The following is a 17,731-nucleotide window of genomic DNA, read 5'->3' on the forward strand; positions in this document are numbered from 1 at the left end:
ACCAAGGATCAAACACAGCATGAATTTTATGCGTTTTGGCTAGCATTTCTTGGACGGCAACACTCATGGTGTTGTGCGTGTACAGCGCTCGTAGCGGCATTCAATTCAAAATCGTCAACCTTTCAAACACTATACTTTTTCCCTCCATCATATTTCACAAGTTCAATTTGATAAGAGCTTTGTTTTGTCCAATTAGATATGAAAGGCAAGGCTATTGGTAGAAACATGTTGGCCGATCAATGAACAATCGGCACATTTATGGTCGGCCACGTTGGCAGAAATTGTGCTTCAAGCTTTGCACAAGTTGTGCTTTTCGACAACGAGGGAAAAAACCAATAAAAGGCTGACGAACACAAAGCCGTGGCTGAATAAACCAAAGAGTTACCACGTTACAAACACGAACTCAATCATCTCCCAGTATGGTAGTACTACTAGACAATGCTTAGTAGATGATACTATCAATAGACATACTAGCACCGAATAAACGTTTATCCGGAATTCAAAGTGACCCTAAATGACCTGTCATATCTCAAAGTGACCTGTCAATGACAGTAGCTAATGTAACTCCATGTAGTGATATGCCATTGCCGTCGCTTCATCCTGCCCTCGCACCACCATGTCCTCACTTCATGTCCTCGCAACATCGTGTCCCCGCAACATCATGTCCCCGCAACATCGTGTCCCCCCACCATCCGAAAGTTCCCCGCGACTCATCGCCTTGTTTGCGGCGGCAAAGTGCTTAGCCTTGCCGCAGTAGTGGCAGTCGCCTGTTGACATCAAAGCGGACTTGCTTTGCGAGCCAGGTTTCGTCTCTCATCGTCTAACTTGAGTTCGGCTAGGATCGAGGGTGGTGTTTTGTACGCGTTTCTGTTACGTCGCTCTCGGGTGATGTACATCACACTGTTGGCAAAGCGTGGGGTGCGAAGGCACAGGAACCGGTTTATGTGTGCGCTGTCGGGCGTCGAGTCCTCAGCGGCGGTGAGTTTTCTCGTGAACTCTTGGGACTTATCGGTGAACGTTTCTAGTCACGATCGTTCGCTCCACTCCAGCTTGCTCATTTGGAGCTGGAGTGTCACCAAGTTGACCTCTGATGCGCTTTCGTAGATCACTCGAAAAGCTTCCCACTTGGCGTGCGTCCTGGTGGCCGCTTGGACGTATTTCAAGTGGTCAGGGTGAATGATCTGCAGGATGTAGGAACCCCGACGAGGTCGTCCTCCTCGGTGTGGCCCTCGACGAGTGTCCCGGGCATCTCTTGAGGTACTTGCTGAGGCGCTGTTGGTTGATCTTGGCCCGGGTCTTCACGCACCACTCTTGGTACAGAGAACCCCGGAAAAGTCCGACCCCCCAAATATCCGACCACCTGTCTAAATTGATGTAATTTTATTCATCGTCGACGCACCTTTGAAATTGAATTTATCCATCACGAAGCCAATCACAAAGCAGTATTAATGCAAGTTTATGATTGGCCTATTCGAATTCAAAATTTGAAACGCTTCACTTGACATCATGCCGACGCGACACCGCAAGAAGTCATACTCCATCGACGAAGAGCGAAAGCTCCTGGCTATGTTCGAAGCCATCGCAAGTTCTGTGCTGAGGATGGAATACCTCGAAGAACGTGGATCGACTGGCAAAAGCGCCGCACAGAACTTGCGACGACTCGACGCGACGCCAAGCGCCCAACGTTGGGTGGACAAGGCGCCAAGGCCATCTTCCCGTTCAAGTACGAGCTCCTTGCCTTCATGAAGGATGTTCGGCGTGAGGATCACATTCTTACGTCGATGCATATGGTAACCTTCATGAAGCGCAACCACGGGGAATGGTTGGCGTCGTACCGAACAGGCAAGCGCGACGCGTACAGTCCCTCTTGAAGCGTTTGCCAAACGACATCGCTTTTCCCAGCGAGTTGCGTGCTTCACGAAGATGCCCACCCCCGATATGCTGGAGATCCGCCAGGATTTTGCGTGCAAGTTTTGGACCAAGGATCATGCGTACGCTGCCAGCGAAATCATGAACGTCGACGAGACCGCCGTATACTACGACGTGCCCCCTGGCAAGATCTGGGCAGAAATCGGCAGGTCGTCCAAGGTCGACAAGAAGCAGAAGCATTCCGACCGTATCACTACGGTGTTGACATGCCGAACTGATGGTATGTCGTGTTGCATGAATGGCTATTGACGATGTTGTGTGTAGGGTCTAAACTACCCATTTTGTTCATCGTCCATGGCGTCCCCAGTGGTACAATCGACGAAGTGGAGATGGACACCTATCCCGAAGAGCACTACTACAGTGTCCAAGAATCAGCATGGATGGACAGCCGCGTGTGGAAAGCGTACCTCGAGATTTTGCCGCCGTACATTGAAGGCCCCACGGTCATAGTCGCCGATAACTTCGACGCCCACGTTACGCAAGAATCCGCCAATGTCATCGCTGGTGATCTGCACAACGTGCTCGAGCCACTCCCTGCCAACTGCACAAGTGTGTGTCAGCCCTTGGATGTAGGGGTTATGGGGCCGTTCAAGAAGTTGTTGCGGACACTGTGGCTCGATGCCTTGTCTTTCGACAGCGATTCCAACGTTGTATTGATATTTTTTAGGAAAATAAGCCGTAATAACGATAGAACTGGTCAAGACCAACAGAAGTTACGGTTCAAAATTTCGATTTGTGAAAAATTGATCAAGTAATAGAATTTAAACCAACCAGCCTTATGGTATGGAAATATATGGAGCCAGGCACATTTTGGCCGAAAAGGAGCATCAAGTATATCTTGGTCTTTGTATACAGCACTTATCCGTATGAACGTTTCCATTGTATCCGGATTATTCAGGATGTTTAACCTATTTACCAGATAAAAAATGTAAGTACAAATAATTTAACGTCAACATTACGTGGCTTTAACTGAAATAACCGAGGCGTTTAATAGTAAAACGTCTCCTCCTGAGGATGGCCGATCTGTAGTCTTTAGATGAAATGCACCATACGTAAAAAAAATGGTGGCGTTTTATATTCTCTTGTGGTGATGTCAGCATTAAAATAAATCGTTCTCGTTCTCGAGCTACTGGGATTTGAATTCATGGCCAAAACTTCACAGAAAACAGTGTCAATAATTGATGCATTACCTTACCCCTAAAAAACCTTGATGTTTGTATTTGATTAAATTAATATGCAAAATAATTTGATCAAAAATATAATTGCATGCATTTTGCAATACGTAATAAAAATTTACATGAATCTAATTAGTCAGATTTAAAAAATGCACTCACATTTTAAAACACTGATGTGGATCAGAACAGTAGCGGCATAGTGGAGGCCATCCATTCGTTGCCACGAGCAATACGCTGCTGCTTCGTTGTCTATGGTAGCGATGACTCGAAAGTGAGTATTTCGATGTATCACGTAGCTATGCACAACTGCCGTGATGCTCTCGTAGGCATGTATGGCGGGACAGCGTCAAGTTTTTCTAGTTGACATTCTATTTAAATACTTGTATTTTTGTTTGAGATTGAAAAAAACTGGCCATCTACGTTATGGCCAGTTTATGGTGCACTTGAAAGAGACTTCGTTGTAGAATGCAGCTTATTCGTCTCCCAGGACCGGGATTTCAATTCTGAAAAGTGCTGCATGAAGCCGAAAGGTTGGGCATTCTTCTGATTATTTAATCGGCTTGAATAGACTTCAGCTTAGCGTTTATTTACTTCGATTCCCCTCAAGTCAAGGCAAAATAGGAGGGACGGTTTATGGTGCACGGTTTAAGCTTAAAATATGTATGCTGTTTTTGCTTATTTTTTAGTGATTTCATTTTTCTAGTGATTCGATTGGCTACTCCAAAAATCAAGCAATTCCATTGGCCAATTTGAGTGCACCTTAAACTGTCCCGTGCACCATGAACTGGCCATCTACGTTACTTCAGCATTGAGAGGTGTAATAAAATATAGAGACGAATATTATCATATCCAATCATACAAGGCCAACACAAAATAACGAGATGATATTGGCCAAAAGTCAGACAGTCTCATAATTTGGTGCCGTGTCAACAATTGATGCATTACCTTACTTGATTCCAAACTTGATGCATTAGGAAGTGATCTTAGCTATGCCCCTCCAATCTTCTCGTGTGATCTTTCCGGTTGTGGATATGCAATTATCCGTCACTTTGAATATTCCAACACGGCAACGCAGGAGGTGGTCGTCGCTGTTCTGCGTCGCGGCTTTGGCGACAGCGATACCGCGCTACTCCTCGGCGGGATGCCCCCCGAAGATCAAGCGCACCTTGTGGAAAGCGTCGGTAGCACGATCGAACCCTCAGGCGCTGAAGCATCCACCGCTACCCACGCGACGCTGGAAGAACAAGTGGCCCAAATGTCTTCTATGGGCGAAACCTGGAAGACTCCTCTGCGTCGCCCGTGAGACCATGGCGACCTTGAAGGATCAGGCTTCCGCCATGTCGACCCATAGCCGCACCCTCCAGGATTCTCTCCGACTCAATATGTCGATATAGTTCTATGGATTAATATGAATGGAGTTATTTCAAGCGGACCTGTGGTATGGTACCATAGGTCCGCTCCAAATAAGTATATGTCGACATAGCTCGATCGATTCATATTATTTTAGTTATTTCGAGCGAACGAGTGGTGTAGATGGTACCATAGGACGCTCAAAATATGTATATGCCCGGCATAGCTCGGAGTTTCGGGGTTACAGTAGGTTCCCCGCGGGATGCAGGTACCTGACGAATATGGGTGATAGCTCATTAAGGTTTCGGGGTTTGAGATGAGAATGCGCGCCTCACGTACGCTTTGGTGTCATCGGACCACTCATCGGCTTCTCGTCTGAAGCAGTTGGAAGTCGTCAAATTCGGTTGCGTGGAGTCAGACAAACTCCTCCGCTGGCTTTTGCAAGTCAGAACCGCCGCAGATGCCCAGCGTATCTCGTACCAAACCATACGCGTGGCGTTTGCAATGTCGCACCTGAAGGGACGCGCGGAAGATTGGGTGTTCTCCAAACGCTTGACGGATCCTTCGAGGCCGAACTCAATGCGATGTTCTTGCCGCTCAACAGCGATTTTGGCTATGGCTCGCAGTATTTGGCGTGTAAGCAAGGGAAACATTCTCTCCAGAAATTCATACATGTTCTTCGCTTCTTGACAGCGAATGTTATCGATGAGGAATCTTTCCCCCCTTGCACGTAACCGTATTGATGGACGGTCTCAATCAAGGCCCCGCGCGCACACAGCTGTTCCGCACCTACCAGCGGACATTCGAAGAAGCCGTCCGCATCGCGCTTTCATAGTCGTTTTCCTCGTCTTTCGCGCATGCGTGCACGGATTCTTCGGATATGGATGTCCCAAGAAGTAGCGTCGAACAACTACGCCAGCCGCTCCACTTAACTCGCCTCAACCGCTTACCCCCTTCGGACCCCTCCGACCGGGTTCGCATCAAGATGACCGACAGCCACACTGCGTCTCAACCACGCATCATCGTCGACGTCCCCATCAACTTCGACGGGTTCGACTCGGTCGAACCGTTCTGCATTATCGATCTCGATGAGAGATGGGATATCATCATCGGAATGTCATGGCTGGAGTCCCACCAGCCTTGGACCTATTGGAAGGCTATTTCCGTACACGAGGTCACTTAGCTCAACATGAGCCAGTCCTGGATTCATCGGCGGGCCGCTGATCACCTTCCCCCGTCCACCACCAACCCGCTTGGTCCTACGTTTGCGGCGATGAGTAATGATCTCGCTCTTTCTACCCCCGTAGTGCGCTTGCTGGCCCTGGTCTGCATCCCCCCTTCCGTTCCCCCAACAGAGTCGCTCTGTGTTGTCATCGGCCTGGCCCCTTCAACGCTCCCGATCGCTGCATCGATCCTTGCATCCACGTTTATCGAAGAAGCGTGAAAGTTGAACGAATTAAGTCGGACGTCCTCCCAGATTCTAACCCTGCCGGAGTTGAGCTTCCACTCGCTTGTGGAATCTCTCCGCGCCCCTGATATCGCCGCGATTGCGATGATCACTGTCGATGAAGGGATGGGTCGCGTTATTCCGAGCAATTGGCGACTTCGCCCCGTCCTACTTTGACGGCATCTGCGTCCACAGCTGCGCTTCGGCCGCGCAGTCGGACCGTTACGTTCACCGTGGCCACCTCCACCAGGTGTTTGAAGTCCTCTGTGCCAAAGTCCTCTACACCAATCTCGCCAAATGCATGTTTGGCGTCGACGAAAGCCCAGTCCTGGGCGACTTGGTGGGCGTGAACGGCTGTCGGGCCGACCCCGACAAGATACAGGCCATCACGGATTGGCCTATCCCCTCCTCCGCCAAGGACCTTCGTCGCTGGCCTGGCCTTGCGACCTACCTCCAAAAGTACTCCCACAACTTCGCGGCCATCGCCCAGACGCTGTTTCGGCTTCTCCTCAAGGATGACCCTTGGATTTGGGATTCTGCTTGTCAATCGGCCTTCGAAGGCCTCCAGCTCAACCTTCTGGTGATCGTGGCCCTCCCGGACTTCGCTAAGCACTTCTCCGTTGTCTGCGACACCTCGCAGTATGCCATCGGCTGCTTCTTAATGCAGCTGGATGCTACCGGTGTACCTTGTCCGGTTTCCTACAAGAGCCGTCAGCTCCATCCGACTGAGCGGGCGTACCCGGTTCACGATTTGGAGCTTCTCTCCATGATGTACGCCCTCACGAAGTTCAGAATTTACCTCCTCGGAGCTAAACCATTCGTGGTTTACACTGACCACGCGTCCCTACGCATGGCGACCAACATACCCCATCTTTCGCAGCGTATGACGCGCTGGATCTCGTTCTTCGTCGAATACAAGACTGGCAAGGACAACATCCTGGCCGACGCCTTGTCCCGGCGTCCCGATCTCACGACGATCGGACCCGCGCGCGTACTCCCTCGACGCCGACTGTTTATCGCGCCTGGCGGCGCTCACCGAACCGGTTTCCCCCAAGTCCCGCCGCGCGTCGTCAGCCCTTCACCATTTTCCCTCGCAAATGTGCTTTTGATGTTCCAACCCACCGCGGACTCGCCCCCGCGCATTGTTGTACCGGGAGACGCGCAGCTGCGCCTCACCCTCCTTCATTCCTACCACGACTCCCCTAGCGGCGGCCATTTCGGCCGCGACAAAATGTACTCGATCCTTGCGCGCTCGTCCTGGTGGCCGCGCATGAACAAATCTGTCGTGCGCTACGTCGCTCACTGCGACGCTTGCCATCGCACTAAGATCACGACCTCTTCTCGAGCGCCTCTCCACCCCCTGTCCGTTCTCGACGAACTTTGGTCGTCGGTCAGCATGGATTTTATGTTCGGTTCGCCGCGCGATGAACGCGGCAACACCGGTATCATGACCGCGCGTCAAAGTACATCATTGTGATCCCTTTCAAGGACACGCTGAGCGGCTCGGACGCCGCTCGCCTCTTCTTCGATCATGTCTTCTGCCGCTTCGGCCTGCTCCGCTCTATCGTCTTGGACCGCGATCCCCGGTTCACCGTGAAATTTTGGTTGCCCCTTTTCGACCTGTGCGACTCTTCGCCGACGACCAAACGGAACGAGCGAACCGAGATCTCGAAGACATTCTCCGTAGCTACTCGTTCTCGACCTCCTCGTGGGCTGTAACATTAGAGCAAGCGGTTTCGAGTACAACGCCAAGGTCTTTTCACCTCACCCCCCCATCTTCCCCCGACCTTGACTGCTCTCAGCGTCAAGCGACTCAAGCCAACAAACATGGCCGTTTCAACTTCGCGACTTTCGCCGTCGCCAACTAAGTCCATGCATTCCGCAATCGAGCGGCTGGTATGTCCTCCAACGCCAAGCTACGCTGTGATTGGCACGGACCATTCACCGTGCATCTGGAACGGACGAGAATATGATCAGCGAGAATAATAGCTACAAGATCCCTCCGACATGGTACGCGGATACAGAATGATAGAGCATAAGCTCTATGACATAGATTTAAATGATCTCCAACAACAAGAAAGCCACAAGGAAGACGAGTGCAAGAAAGTCGACAAGCGCAATCGCCATGCGCAAGCTTGAACTCGACGAGAAGCGCTACTTCCTTGACAAGGCCGAGCGAGAAGCAAGTTTTGCTCTTGAGTAACAGAAACGCCAAGGGCAAATGGAGTTCATGAGGGGCGCTCTTGAACTCTTGAAGTGATGCGTTCTACTATTAATACTGTAAAAGGATGTAATTGACTTTGCCTTCTTGCATTTACGGCATATATATAATGGCTCTGTCATATTAAATCTTGTTCTGTCTCAAAGCACAGTATATCGTGTTTAATTTGTCTTAAGCTTGTGGGCGCAGGTATTCCTCCGCCGTTGGAGGTTTCATTCCAAAGTAGGTGGAAACTTGATTGCCTTGCATCATGCGGGTGTGCACGTTCGTTAAGAGACAGCAACACTGTAGTGCACGCCTACGGCGCGCAACCAAAGCTTCTGTCCACCTCTATAGTCGACAAATGTCCACAAATTTCGGACTTTACCAAACCCCCACTTCACGCCGACATGTGCTGCACTCATACGACGATTCGCGCAGGTCCAATCTTGCTCCTTTAAATCCGGATACAATCACATCATTGATCCCATACACGTGGTCTTCGTAGATCATGTAACGGGTGTTTTCGATACGTAGCTTTTCATATAGCTTACTAACAAGCTAGCTCCGTGAGAGAAGATAAGCACCATAGCGACACCCAGGCTCCGGACCGTAGAAATGAACAGTAATTCCACCTTTTGCACCTGTTTGCTTGGGCGACAAATCCCGCGAACAGTGTCGTCAATAAATCCAATGCAGGTCTATGCACGTCGGGAAGGGCGACCAGAAGGCTTGGTCTGTCATCGAAAAGGTGCCATAACCTATTGCGCGTACGTGCGAGAAGCTCAACTACAAGCTTATGCTACCTACGGGATTCAAGATGTACTGAAGGTCAAGTTTGTAAAAAACGGACATTCCCAAGCATGAACGAACCCTCAACACCTTCTATCACGCACAGTTTGTTTCGCGATTACCAGGTTTTACTTGACATTGAATGAATGAAGGGAATTGACCTTGGAAAGTCAAGTGAGTTGTGTCGAAGCAGACTCTCGTACGTGACGCTGGTGGTGGACGCCGTACATTTCCGCATGACTAATTCGCACTTTATTGAAGAAATATGCCCACTTAAGTGCGATTTAAATTGATACGGGTCACAAAGGGTATAATTCCCTCATTAAAACAGTTCCACTGTTATGTTGACCGCAAAAACTCTTTAAATGAGGGAAATATCACATCATCATAGACGCTTCCGCCCTAGCCCTGTAACCTGGGACTCGGTCCTAACCCCCGGTGAGTACATACGATGCTAAATCCCCTAGTAAGAGGTGAAATGGTCCGAGTATACAAAGTTCTTTATAAACACTCCAATTCAGTGTTTTCTGAGAAAAACAACAGTGAAAATGTTTATTGTTAATGAAGGAATTGTACTCTCAAAGGCCTTGGGCGCGCTAACTGTAAATTTACTGAGCATCTCCACCGCATCCCCAAGAATTACTGTATCAACTCGATGTTGGGACTCAGATGGGCGAAGTCGTCCCCACCGGATGTCCCAAAACCCAAATTTGGGGTTGAGACATCCACTTTGTCCCGAAAATTGCACACTATTGGGATATCCCAACAAATTGTCCCAAAAAAATACACTACAATTTGTATGGAAAAAGCAAGTCCATTCGTGCAGTTTCCCAATGTCGAATTTAGAACAGTGACCGGTCGGCATCATGAACCACGTCTCGTCGTCGTCGGACAACGTGGAGCACGCGGACGATGTGGTTGAACGAGAGTCACCAGCATTCACTGAAACAGCGATATCTGGCCGACATCGATGCGGTAGTGAATGCCGATGACTTTCGTTTCGACGCTGAGGTGGACGCAGGTCTGTCCTAGAGTTGCGACCGCAAAACGCTATGTCGCGCATCTTCGACAAGCGCCCGCAGCAATACATACAGTACATCCTATGACTTGGTGCGTACGCTTAAAGCATCGCTGCGGTCAAGTTGACTTGCAAGTATCTGCATGACTGACCTTGAGAAACTCAACGGCAAGGGTGAGCATTTTTTTCGAGCAAACGATGGAGCATTTCCGAGCACGCCTTAGAACGGATCGATTTCGAGCAAAATAGTCCAGAGACACACGTTCCGAGCGCACTTCATAGGCACAAGTACTGTACATGTGCTAGTCATTGGTGAATTTCCGAGCAAAAATCATATGGTTTCTAAAATGCCAATGCTGAGTACAGTGGCATCCAATGATACTTACGAACTACTACTAGTTCTGCTAAGTAGTAAATACCCGAAGTATATTAGTAGTACTAACACTACTACGTAGTACATGAGTAGTAAATACTCCGAGGTTCTGTAAATCAAGTATTTTTGTAAACGTATTGGTCGTATTTCATTATAAACGTCATGCTATCGATATACCGAGCGTGGCAGACATTTCAATCATTGTCGACAAGTCCTCGATATCGTAATGAATCAAGTCACCATCGTCAAACTGTACTCGTCACATGTAGGTCCCGTTTTCGTGGGACCATCAACTCATGATCTTACCAGCTAAATGCTCGTAGACTGTGGCCATCGAATTCATCAGCGTACTCGAAGCTGTTGACGACATTCCACTTGATACACAAAACCGGCTTTGCCAAAAGTCGCTTTTTCAGCTGCTTTCGTGAGTAAAACGCGTCGGGACTTTCAGCATCGAAGCAGTGTCGACTCTTCTTGGGCGTCCACTGCTTCGTCGCACTGGGATCTGAGAGATCGCCTTCTCGATGTCATAATAGCCTTGAAGCACTGATGCTGCGAGTGCATGTGAGCAGTACCACCCACACTGGTAATATTCCTTGAACTGACAGCGGTACTTTTGTGCAAGTAGCTTGATCAAAGTCATATGGTGCAAGTCAGCTAAAGACTACAACTTGACCAATTTCGTCGTATAAATATTCACGAGTATTTTTACGCGGTAGAAACTTCCAAAATCGATGTCCACTCAGTGATTGGGTAAAGTCATTTTAGTTTCCAAACTCCGCTTGAAAAACATGAAATCGTCGTTTCTGAAGCCCACAGAGCGTTTCAGGCCAAGGGAACGTGAATTTCGACGAGTCCGAATTTCATACAAAATGCAAAAACTTAAGACTACATTACGACCTTTCGACAACTAATCCAACTCGATCGCTACGGTTACTCCTTGTGGGATGCGTCGGTGGCTCTTGTCTGCTTGTGGGCATACTTGGACATGTTGTAGTCAAGGCCGTAGCTATAGGCTTGGATGAGGTGTAACACCGACGGGAGAATTTCCGAATCGATACCAGGGAAACACTTTCAAGGCTTCGCGGAACGCATTGAACGAGCCCATTCCACGAGTAGTCGCAGTTGGATCGTGTGTGTCGCTTTGCCGCACCCCAATACGACTCGATGGGGTTGAGTTCGCAGTGGTACTTGGGGAAGAACAAGCACACATGACCAGCAGCCACAATCGTCTCCTCCAGGATCGACTTTTGTGATCGAAAGTCAACATGAGATGCAAGGCAGTGTCGAGCACAGCATCGTAGCAGCTCAGGGAAGGGTGGCATCGACACCACATTACCGCACGTCAGTAGCATGGCATTATCTCATGCTCCGCGTTCAGTCAACACACTCTTGACTCCTTTGGTGAGCCCACGCAAAGACTGGTGAGGATGCTTGCCGGATTGAGATTCATGCTGGACGTTCGGAGAGCATCGGTAGCGTAAGCTGCGTGGTTGGTTGATTGGTCAAACGTGAACAACGCGGTGCATCCGGGGTACAAAGCCGCAAACGCAGGAAGAACCCTTTGCGTTACCTGCTTGATCACATGCTCACTGGTCCAGTAGCCCTCCTGGGCCTTGCCAACATGCAGCTTCTCTGTGACAAACAATGCTTCAGAGTCTCCCAGCATAAAGAGGCGGCCATGACATGGGCAAAGAAAGTCAGACACCATAATTGAGCGCCCACGTCCCTTTTTGGGGAGATCTGGGTGGGACGTATTCGTCCAAACCATTCCCCCGTCGTCGTTGGCGTAGAAGATGGATTCGTCGTGAGTCACCCACACAACCTGCTCCTGTGAGACGTCATTGGGAGACTCCAATATGTCCATGGCCTCCCCCGAAAATGACGCCATCCGCTCGCTAAGACTCACCCATGTGGAGCATAAAACCTTTCGGAATTCCACAACTTCTTGTCGCTCATGGTCGTCGACATAAACATCCTTCTTCCACGAGCCGAACTTGTACCCGGCGTGTACCATCCATCGCCGGGCCGTGGCTTCTGACACAGTTGATTTCATCGCACCTTAAAAATTAAATATTATTGTGAAGTAGAATATACTTTGGGAATAACTTTCGCATTACCTGTGAGCTCGGGGGGATAGATTCATTGAGGTGTAATCGAAAGTTGTAAGGAGTGCACATTGAAGGCCGAGTTAACCGCAACCATTGCCCACACTTACTCAAGAAATCCTCGTCGTGAATTAGGGATGGCGTCTTCTGGTGCCGACCTCGTCTAGAGCTCGGAAGGCAACCAAAGCGTTTATATGACTGATACCAATTCAACACCGTGCGTGGTCCGAGGTGGAATGCGGCAGGCAGTACGGTGGCCGCAGCAGCACAAGCGTCACGTCGAGTTGAGCCAGCCAAACGACAATCAAAGAACTTTGCAAGCACAACCAATTGGACAAACACAGGAGTGGCGGTCTTCTTGTCCACCAAACGTTCGTTGACCAAATCGAAACAATGCTGGTCCGAGCGGATAATGGAGACGGTTGGAGAGGCTGCTGGAAGGGCTGAAGTGGATTCGTCAGGAAGCGTTGGATGGGCAACAGGGTTTAGCCAAGTGTCCAAAGAGGACATTGGACACGCCTTGAGAGCTTTTTCGTTTAACGCAGTCTTGCGTCGTTTGCTGCATGTTAGCCAATGTGTGCTGCTCGTTGGTTGAAACGTACGATCCGAAATTGTCGGAGATGATGTGGATCCCAGATCGAATGTCCTTTTTTGATCAGCGCTAACAGGGTCGGCTTGGTCAGATCGCCGAACGTCACGACACCAAACCACTGCTTCGTGGTTCGGTCTACCCCACCAAAGAGCCAGTACTCGTCATGGCGGGTGCCGTGATTGTACATCGAGGTTTCGTCAATTTCAACGACACGGCCTTCGCCACAAATCTAACAAATAGTTTTAAATAATTCACATATACATAATATATATATACATATACTATTAGATATAATATATATATACATATAATAATTCAGATATATATGTACGTATACTATTAGCTATAATATGTATATATGTATATACATATACTATTAAATAATTCATACATATATATACGTATACTATTAGATATAATATATATAATATATATATATATATATATATACTGTATGTATTTATCTCCGTACTATGAATATTGACTAATATATTTCAATATGTATATATGTTAATACTCATAGCAAATATATGTATATATATGTTTCTTACTAAGCAGTAGTATTTATTGCACAGATAGTATATAAACACAAGCAAATGTATTGAATACCAGTAATTCTCTTGTATTAGTATACAAATACCATTAATAGTACAAACTAAAACCACAATACATGTACATAGAAAAAATGTAACAGTTCTTAGAAATATCGCCCAATATACAGACAGAACAAACATCCCATAGTGTATTACAACAAATATATAGATGTACTCAGAAAATAGGAACTAATAGTTTTTACACAAACTGTAAATAGGTCTAAAGAACAGATATGCATTTCTAAGTATAAAAGTATATATGCATGAATACGTATTTAAGAAAACAGGCGATGCAGTTATACATATACTAGTATTATATATTCTTCATAGGCTCGTGACACCTGGGACCAAACCTCAAAATATTGATGGCATGAAGTAAATAGGGATACAGGTGATAATAATGATTTGGGTGAGAATTGACTTCTCGCTTATACTCCTGCTGGCGAGACGACCGCAATATGCGACGGCTTCATCGACTCGTCGCCGCAGTGGCCTATGGATTGATGTTAGTACCTCCGAGTTTAACCCTGATTCGTCAAGTCATGTGATAGTGTGCAGAAATTCAAACCTAACGTTAGTCTTCAATGTGTGAAAATTATATTTTAGAAAGTACAATGTAAATTTGATTGCGGGAATTACACTCGCAAGCTCGTACAACGCTGCAGGTGACCACATCTGTCAAGCTATTCTGGACTTATTGGCAATGGTGACCCAAACGTCGCCGCCGACTCTGCCAGCTTCCAAGGAGGCAACAGTGACATTGACTAGACAGAGATGTACCAACGCAGAGCCTTGAAACTTAGGATATGTGGAAAGAATGAAGTGGTTCTAACGATCTCCTCCTGTACACTAGCAAATCGTTGTGCAGGAATAGGTCGATCATGAAATTTGCATACCCAAACTCCCCGTCTCATGCGCAATTTAACATTAGCAGTAAGCGTGGTGTACGATGGATGCCAAACCGAGCTTCAGGACGCCGATAAGTGACCCTGTCTTGAACAGAACTGGGAACATGCACCTGAGAGCGCTTGTGACTACAGGGTTGTCAGTGCTGTCGAAGTGGGGTGGCAGTTGGGCAAAGTCTGCGCTGTTGAGCGGTAGGCCTGCAACGACACGGCCAACGAACTGGTCACCAGCCTTTTCGTAGTGCATGTACCGTTCCACGACGTTTCCCAGCGACCATCCGCACCGCAAACACACGCTAATGACCGATGGTCCGCTTGTGCTGCCCGAGCACACGAACGTCGCCGCGCCTTTTCGAATGGAGTGAGTTCCAACTGTTCCACTTGCAGCTTCACCCAGCACTGTGTAATCCAATGCCTTGAGTGCCTTGCCGAAACGATCGCGTTGGTTGGCACCTGGGAAAAGTGATCCGTTGGCCAAAGTTGGATTGCATGCGAAATACATGCCTAGAGCGAGGAACGTGCAAATTGCCGGTGACGATGGATTCGCGTAGACGTGTCGAGGGTCGCGGCGCTTGGACCCAGTCTGGTCAGTCTTGGACTTGATGTACGTGATGCCAATGGCATCCTCTTCAAACGAAATGTGATCAATGTGGATAGTCTCGGTTGACTTGGAGCGCGCCATCAAGTTCCACGAGATCACGAGGTACAGTTGCACAAATCCGCTGTCGGATGTCTTCAGTGACTCCTGGCACAGGGCTTCGTACATGCTGAATCCAAGCGGCCGTTTGCCCGAATCCTTGAGCGTCGATGTTTGCTCGTCAGGTGCTGTCAAGCGGTGCATACCTAGGTTCGACGTCGTATGAGTACCGTAAAGGATGACGCACATTGGCAGACCTGTAAATATGGTTTTGAGCTTGGTTGAGTACTCGAGTACTCCACAGGCATCGCAACGTCTTCGCGCTTGTAGTACCACCGCAGTGCAGCACGGTACCCAGACATTGTTCCGACCTTGACGGGTGTGTTTTGGTACACCCACACGATATGAATTGGACGAAGTGTGTGTACTGGAAAACGCGCAGGTCGATCATGCCGTCGTCTTTAAGCAGGTCTGTACCACCGGTCAAGTGTATCCACTTGATGAGTTGGCGAAGTCCTGACTCATATCGCTCCTTCGTGCTGTCTGCGAGGCACGAGTCGATGATGTCCTCTAGCGACGTTTCCTGTCGCTGCAGGATCGTCATCGGCGCCATTGACTTCGTACAATACGGTTTTTATCCAATTATCGATGCCGTTTTCAGCGTCAGCTGTGGCCTACGATTTCGGATAATCACTCGCCATTCGTCATATATATAGGCAGTTGTATACCGACCAAGTTCAATATCCTGGTGTGAATGCGAAAACGTAGGCTGGCCGTCCTACTCCTCTCTTGATGTTTGTATATTGGGCCTACGAAATCGGATGAATGAGTTTTTCAATTGGTCTCGAGCTTTTGCTGTCACTAATTTTCACACTTTGGACCATACTCTTCATGGAACATATCCTTGGTACTAGCACCAGTATTGCCGCTGGTAGCTGAGCTCGTGGAGTACATGGACTCCACACGCACCATCTCCATTGTCATACATTATCCTCTGTTCCATTATACTGTCGACATTTGACTTCGCTGTGACCCCAAAATCGCATTTCTTGTTCAAATGTATCATTTTCGAAAGCGTATGAAAACTTGGAGGATTTGTGCTTACTGTTATGTTACTAGCACAACTTCCTGGTCAAGTTGAATCCAGTCAATGTGAAACGTCCAGATAAGTATAAAATTTCACAAGTGAAGTGATGTGCAAAATTTCGGCTCAATACGACGAATACTCCAATCAATGTGAAATAAGAAAGCAGGAAATGTAGGCGCGAAAGCAATGTGGCTAATGATGATTTTTCTTCACTTCCCATTTCATCGTGTTGCAATGCCCACTCCGCCAAAGCTCAAAGGCCGAGGAGAAGCAACATGAGCTTGACGCGTATCAACGTGGTGACGATTGGAAGCTCGTGCCAATTATAATGGACTCTCCGAAACCACGGCTTGGCGTGTGGTTGACAGCGGGCGCACCGAGCTGAAACCGCGTGGCTGCCACCGAGCGTCGCAAGTAAAAGTCACTCCGGATGTCGTCGCCGCGCTCGAGCGCTACGTGAAAGATAACTACCAATATCGCTTGCTGAGATGAAAGTGTTTGTTGCCGCCGACTTTGCGGGCAAGTTCGTATCCATACAGACCATAAGCCGCCATCTTCTGGGTATGGTATATACTATGAAATAAGTTGGCATCGAGCCGGTCACATGCAACAACTACATCAACAAGCAGAAGCGGCGGGAGTTTGGAGCTAACTGTAAGCTCAAGCAGCATCAGCAAGACGGTGACTTTATCGTGTATTACGATGAAATGAACTACAATCTCTACTGCAAGCGCAGCCGCGGACGTTTCAAATGGGGAACTCGAGCGTCGACAGTCCTGCCGCCATCGAAGGGGCCGAATATGCAAGTCCAGTGCGCTGTTTCTGCCGAGCTTGGTCTTGTCTGCTATCGTCTGGAACGAGGCGTCATCAAGATGGACAAAAACTCAGCCTATGTCGAGACGATCTACGAGTGCTGGATGGCAAGAACACTTCGCGGGAAAGCGCGTTTTCATCGTGTTGGACAATGCACCAGCTTATTCAGAAACGGAGGAACGCGTTGTCCAGTGCGATGGCATGATGCTTTTGCGCCTTGGGTCGTATTCCCCTATGCTGAATCCCATTGAGAGTTGTTTCAGCGTCCTCAAGTCTCGCATCAAGGGTTATCTGGCGCACCACACGGCCCTCATGTTTGAGCGAGGAGAGTACCGCACCTTCCTTGAGCACCGAATGGTCCTACACGAGGACGTCGCTCACGAATCCATGCCGTGCATCACACAATCGTTGGTGATTCTTGAGGCGTTGTTTTCCCAAGAGAACGTCGATTCGCATTTAATGCGTAAATCCACTTAAGTGCGTGTCCGAAGCACATATCCAGCAAATATTTGTCCGGTCGTTATGGTATGGTTTATGGCCAGTACTGTATAGTTCATATTGAATGTGAAAACTTCAACTTGAGATGTGAAACTGTTTGTTTCGTTCAAAATTAGTGTCTTTTTCGACGTTCGGAACGCGTGCCATTTCAAATTGGCTGGAAAAACCATTCAACTTGACTGGGAAGTGCTGCAGTACAGTCTGACCTATAATA

General features: G+C 48.3%; 5 protein-coding genes across 5 annotated transcripts; 2 read left to right on the top strand and 3 right to left on the bottom strand.

Annotated features, from left to right (window-relative positions):
• Nucleotides 1-5,196: 5,196 nt before the first annotated feature.
• H257_08858 (hypothetical protein) lies at nt 5,197-5,898 on the top strand (the record flags this gene model as incomplete). The annotated part of the gene is made up of 3 exons (XM_009834926.1): nt 5,197-5,288; nt 5,355-5,514; nt 5,638-5,898. The coding sequence occupies 3 exons, from the start codon at nt 5,197-5,199 to the stop codon at nt 5,896-5,898; spliced, it is 513 nt and encodes a 170-aa protein (XP_009833228.1).
• Nucleotides 5,899-11,217: 5,319 nt separating this feature from the next.
• H257_08859 (hypothetical protein) lies at nt 11,218-12,340 on the bottom strand (the record flags this gene model as incomplete). The annotated part of the gene is made up of 3 exons (XM_009834927.1): nt 11,218-11,300; nt 11,357-11,531; nt 11,699-12,340. 3 exons carry the CDS (start codon nt 12,338-12,340, stop codon nt 11,218-11,220), a joined length of 900 nt encoding a protein of 299 aa, XP_009833229.1.
• A 618-nt stretch (nt 12,341-12,958) lies between these two features.
• On the bottom strand, nt 12,959-14,050 carry H257_08860 (hypothetical protein; the record flags this gene model as incomplete). The annotated part of the gene is made up of 2 exons (XM_009834928.1): nt 12,959-13,213; nt 14,012-14,050. The coding sequence occupies 2 exons, from the start codon at nt 14,048-14,050 to the stop codon at nt 12,959-12,961; spliced, it is 294 nt and encodes a 97-aa protein (XP_009833230.1).
• Nucleotides 14,051-14,479: 429 nt separating this feature from the next.
• H257_08861 (hypothetical protein) lies at nt 14,480-15,723 on the bottom strand (the record flags this gene model as incomplete). Its single annotated transcript, XM_009834929.1, has 4 exons — nt 14,480-14,935; nt 14,987-15,325; nt 15,409-15,490; nt 15,556-15,723. The coding sequence occupies 4 exons, from the start codon at nt 15,721-15,723 to the stop codon at nt 14,505-14,507; spliced, it is 1,020 nt and encodes a 339-aa protein (XP_009833231.1). The 3' UTR covers nt 14,480-14,504.
• A 971-nt stretch (nt 15,724-16,694) lies between these two features.
• Nucleotides 16,695-17,496, top strand: H257_08862 (hypothetical protein; the record flags this gene model as incomplete). The annotated part of the gene is made up of 3 exons (XM_009834930.1): nt 16,695-16,767; nt 16,792-17,162; nt 17,212-17,496. The coding sequence occupies 3 exons, from the start codon at nt 16,695-16,697 to the stop codon at nt 17,494-17,496; spliced, it is 729 nt and encodes a 242-aa protein (XP_009833232.1).
• Nucleotides 17,497-17,731: the final 235 nt, after the last annotated feature.

This window comes from Aphanomyces astaci (genome assembly GCF_000520075.1).
Source record: "Aphanomyces astaci strain APO3 unplaced genomic scaffold supercont1.20, whole genome shotgun sequence".
NCBI classification, from domain to species: domain Eukaryota; phylum Oomycota; class Saprolegniomycetes; order Saprolegniales; family Verrucalvaceae; genus Aphanomyces; species Aphanomyces astaci.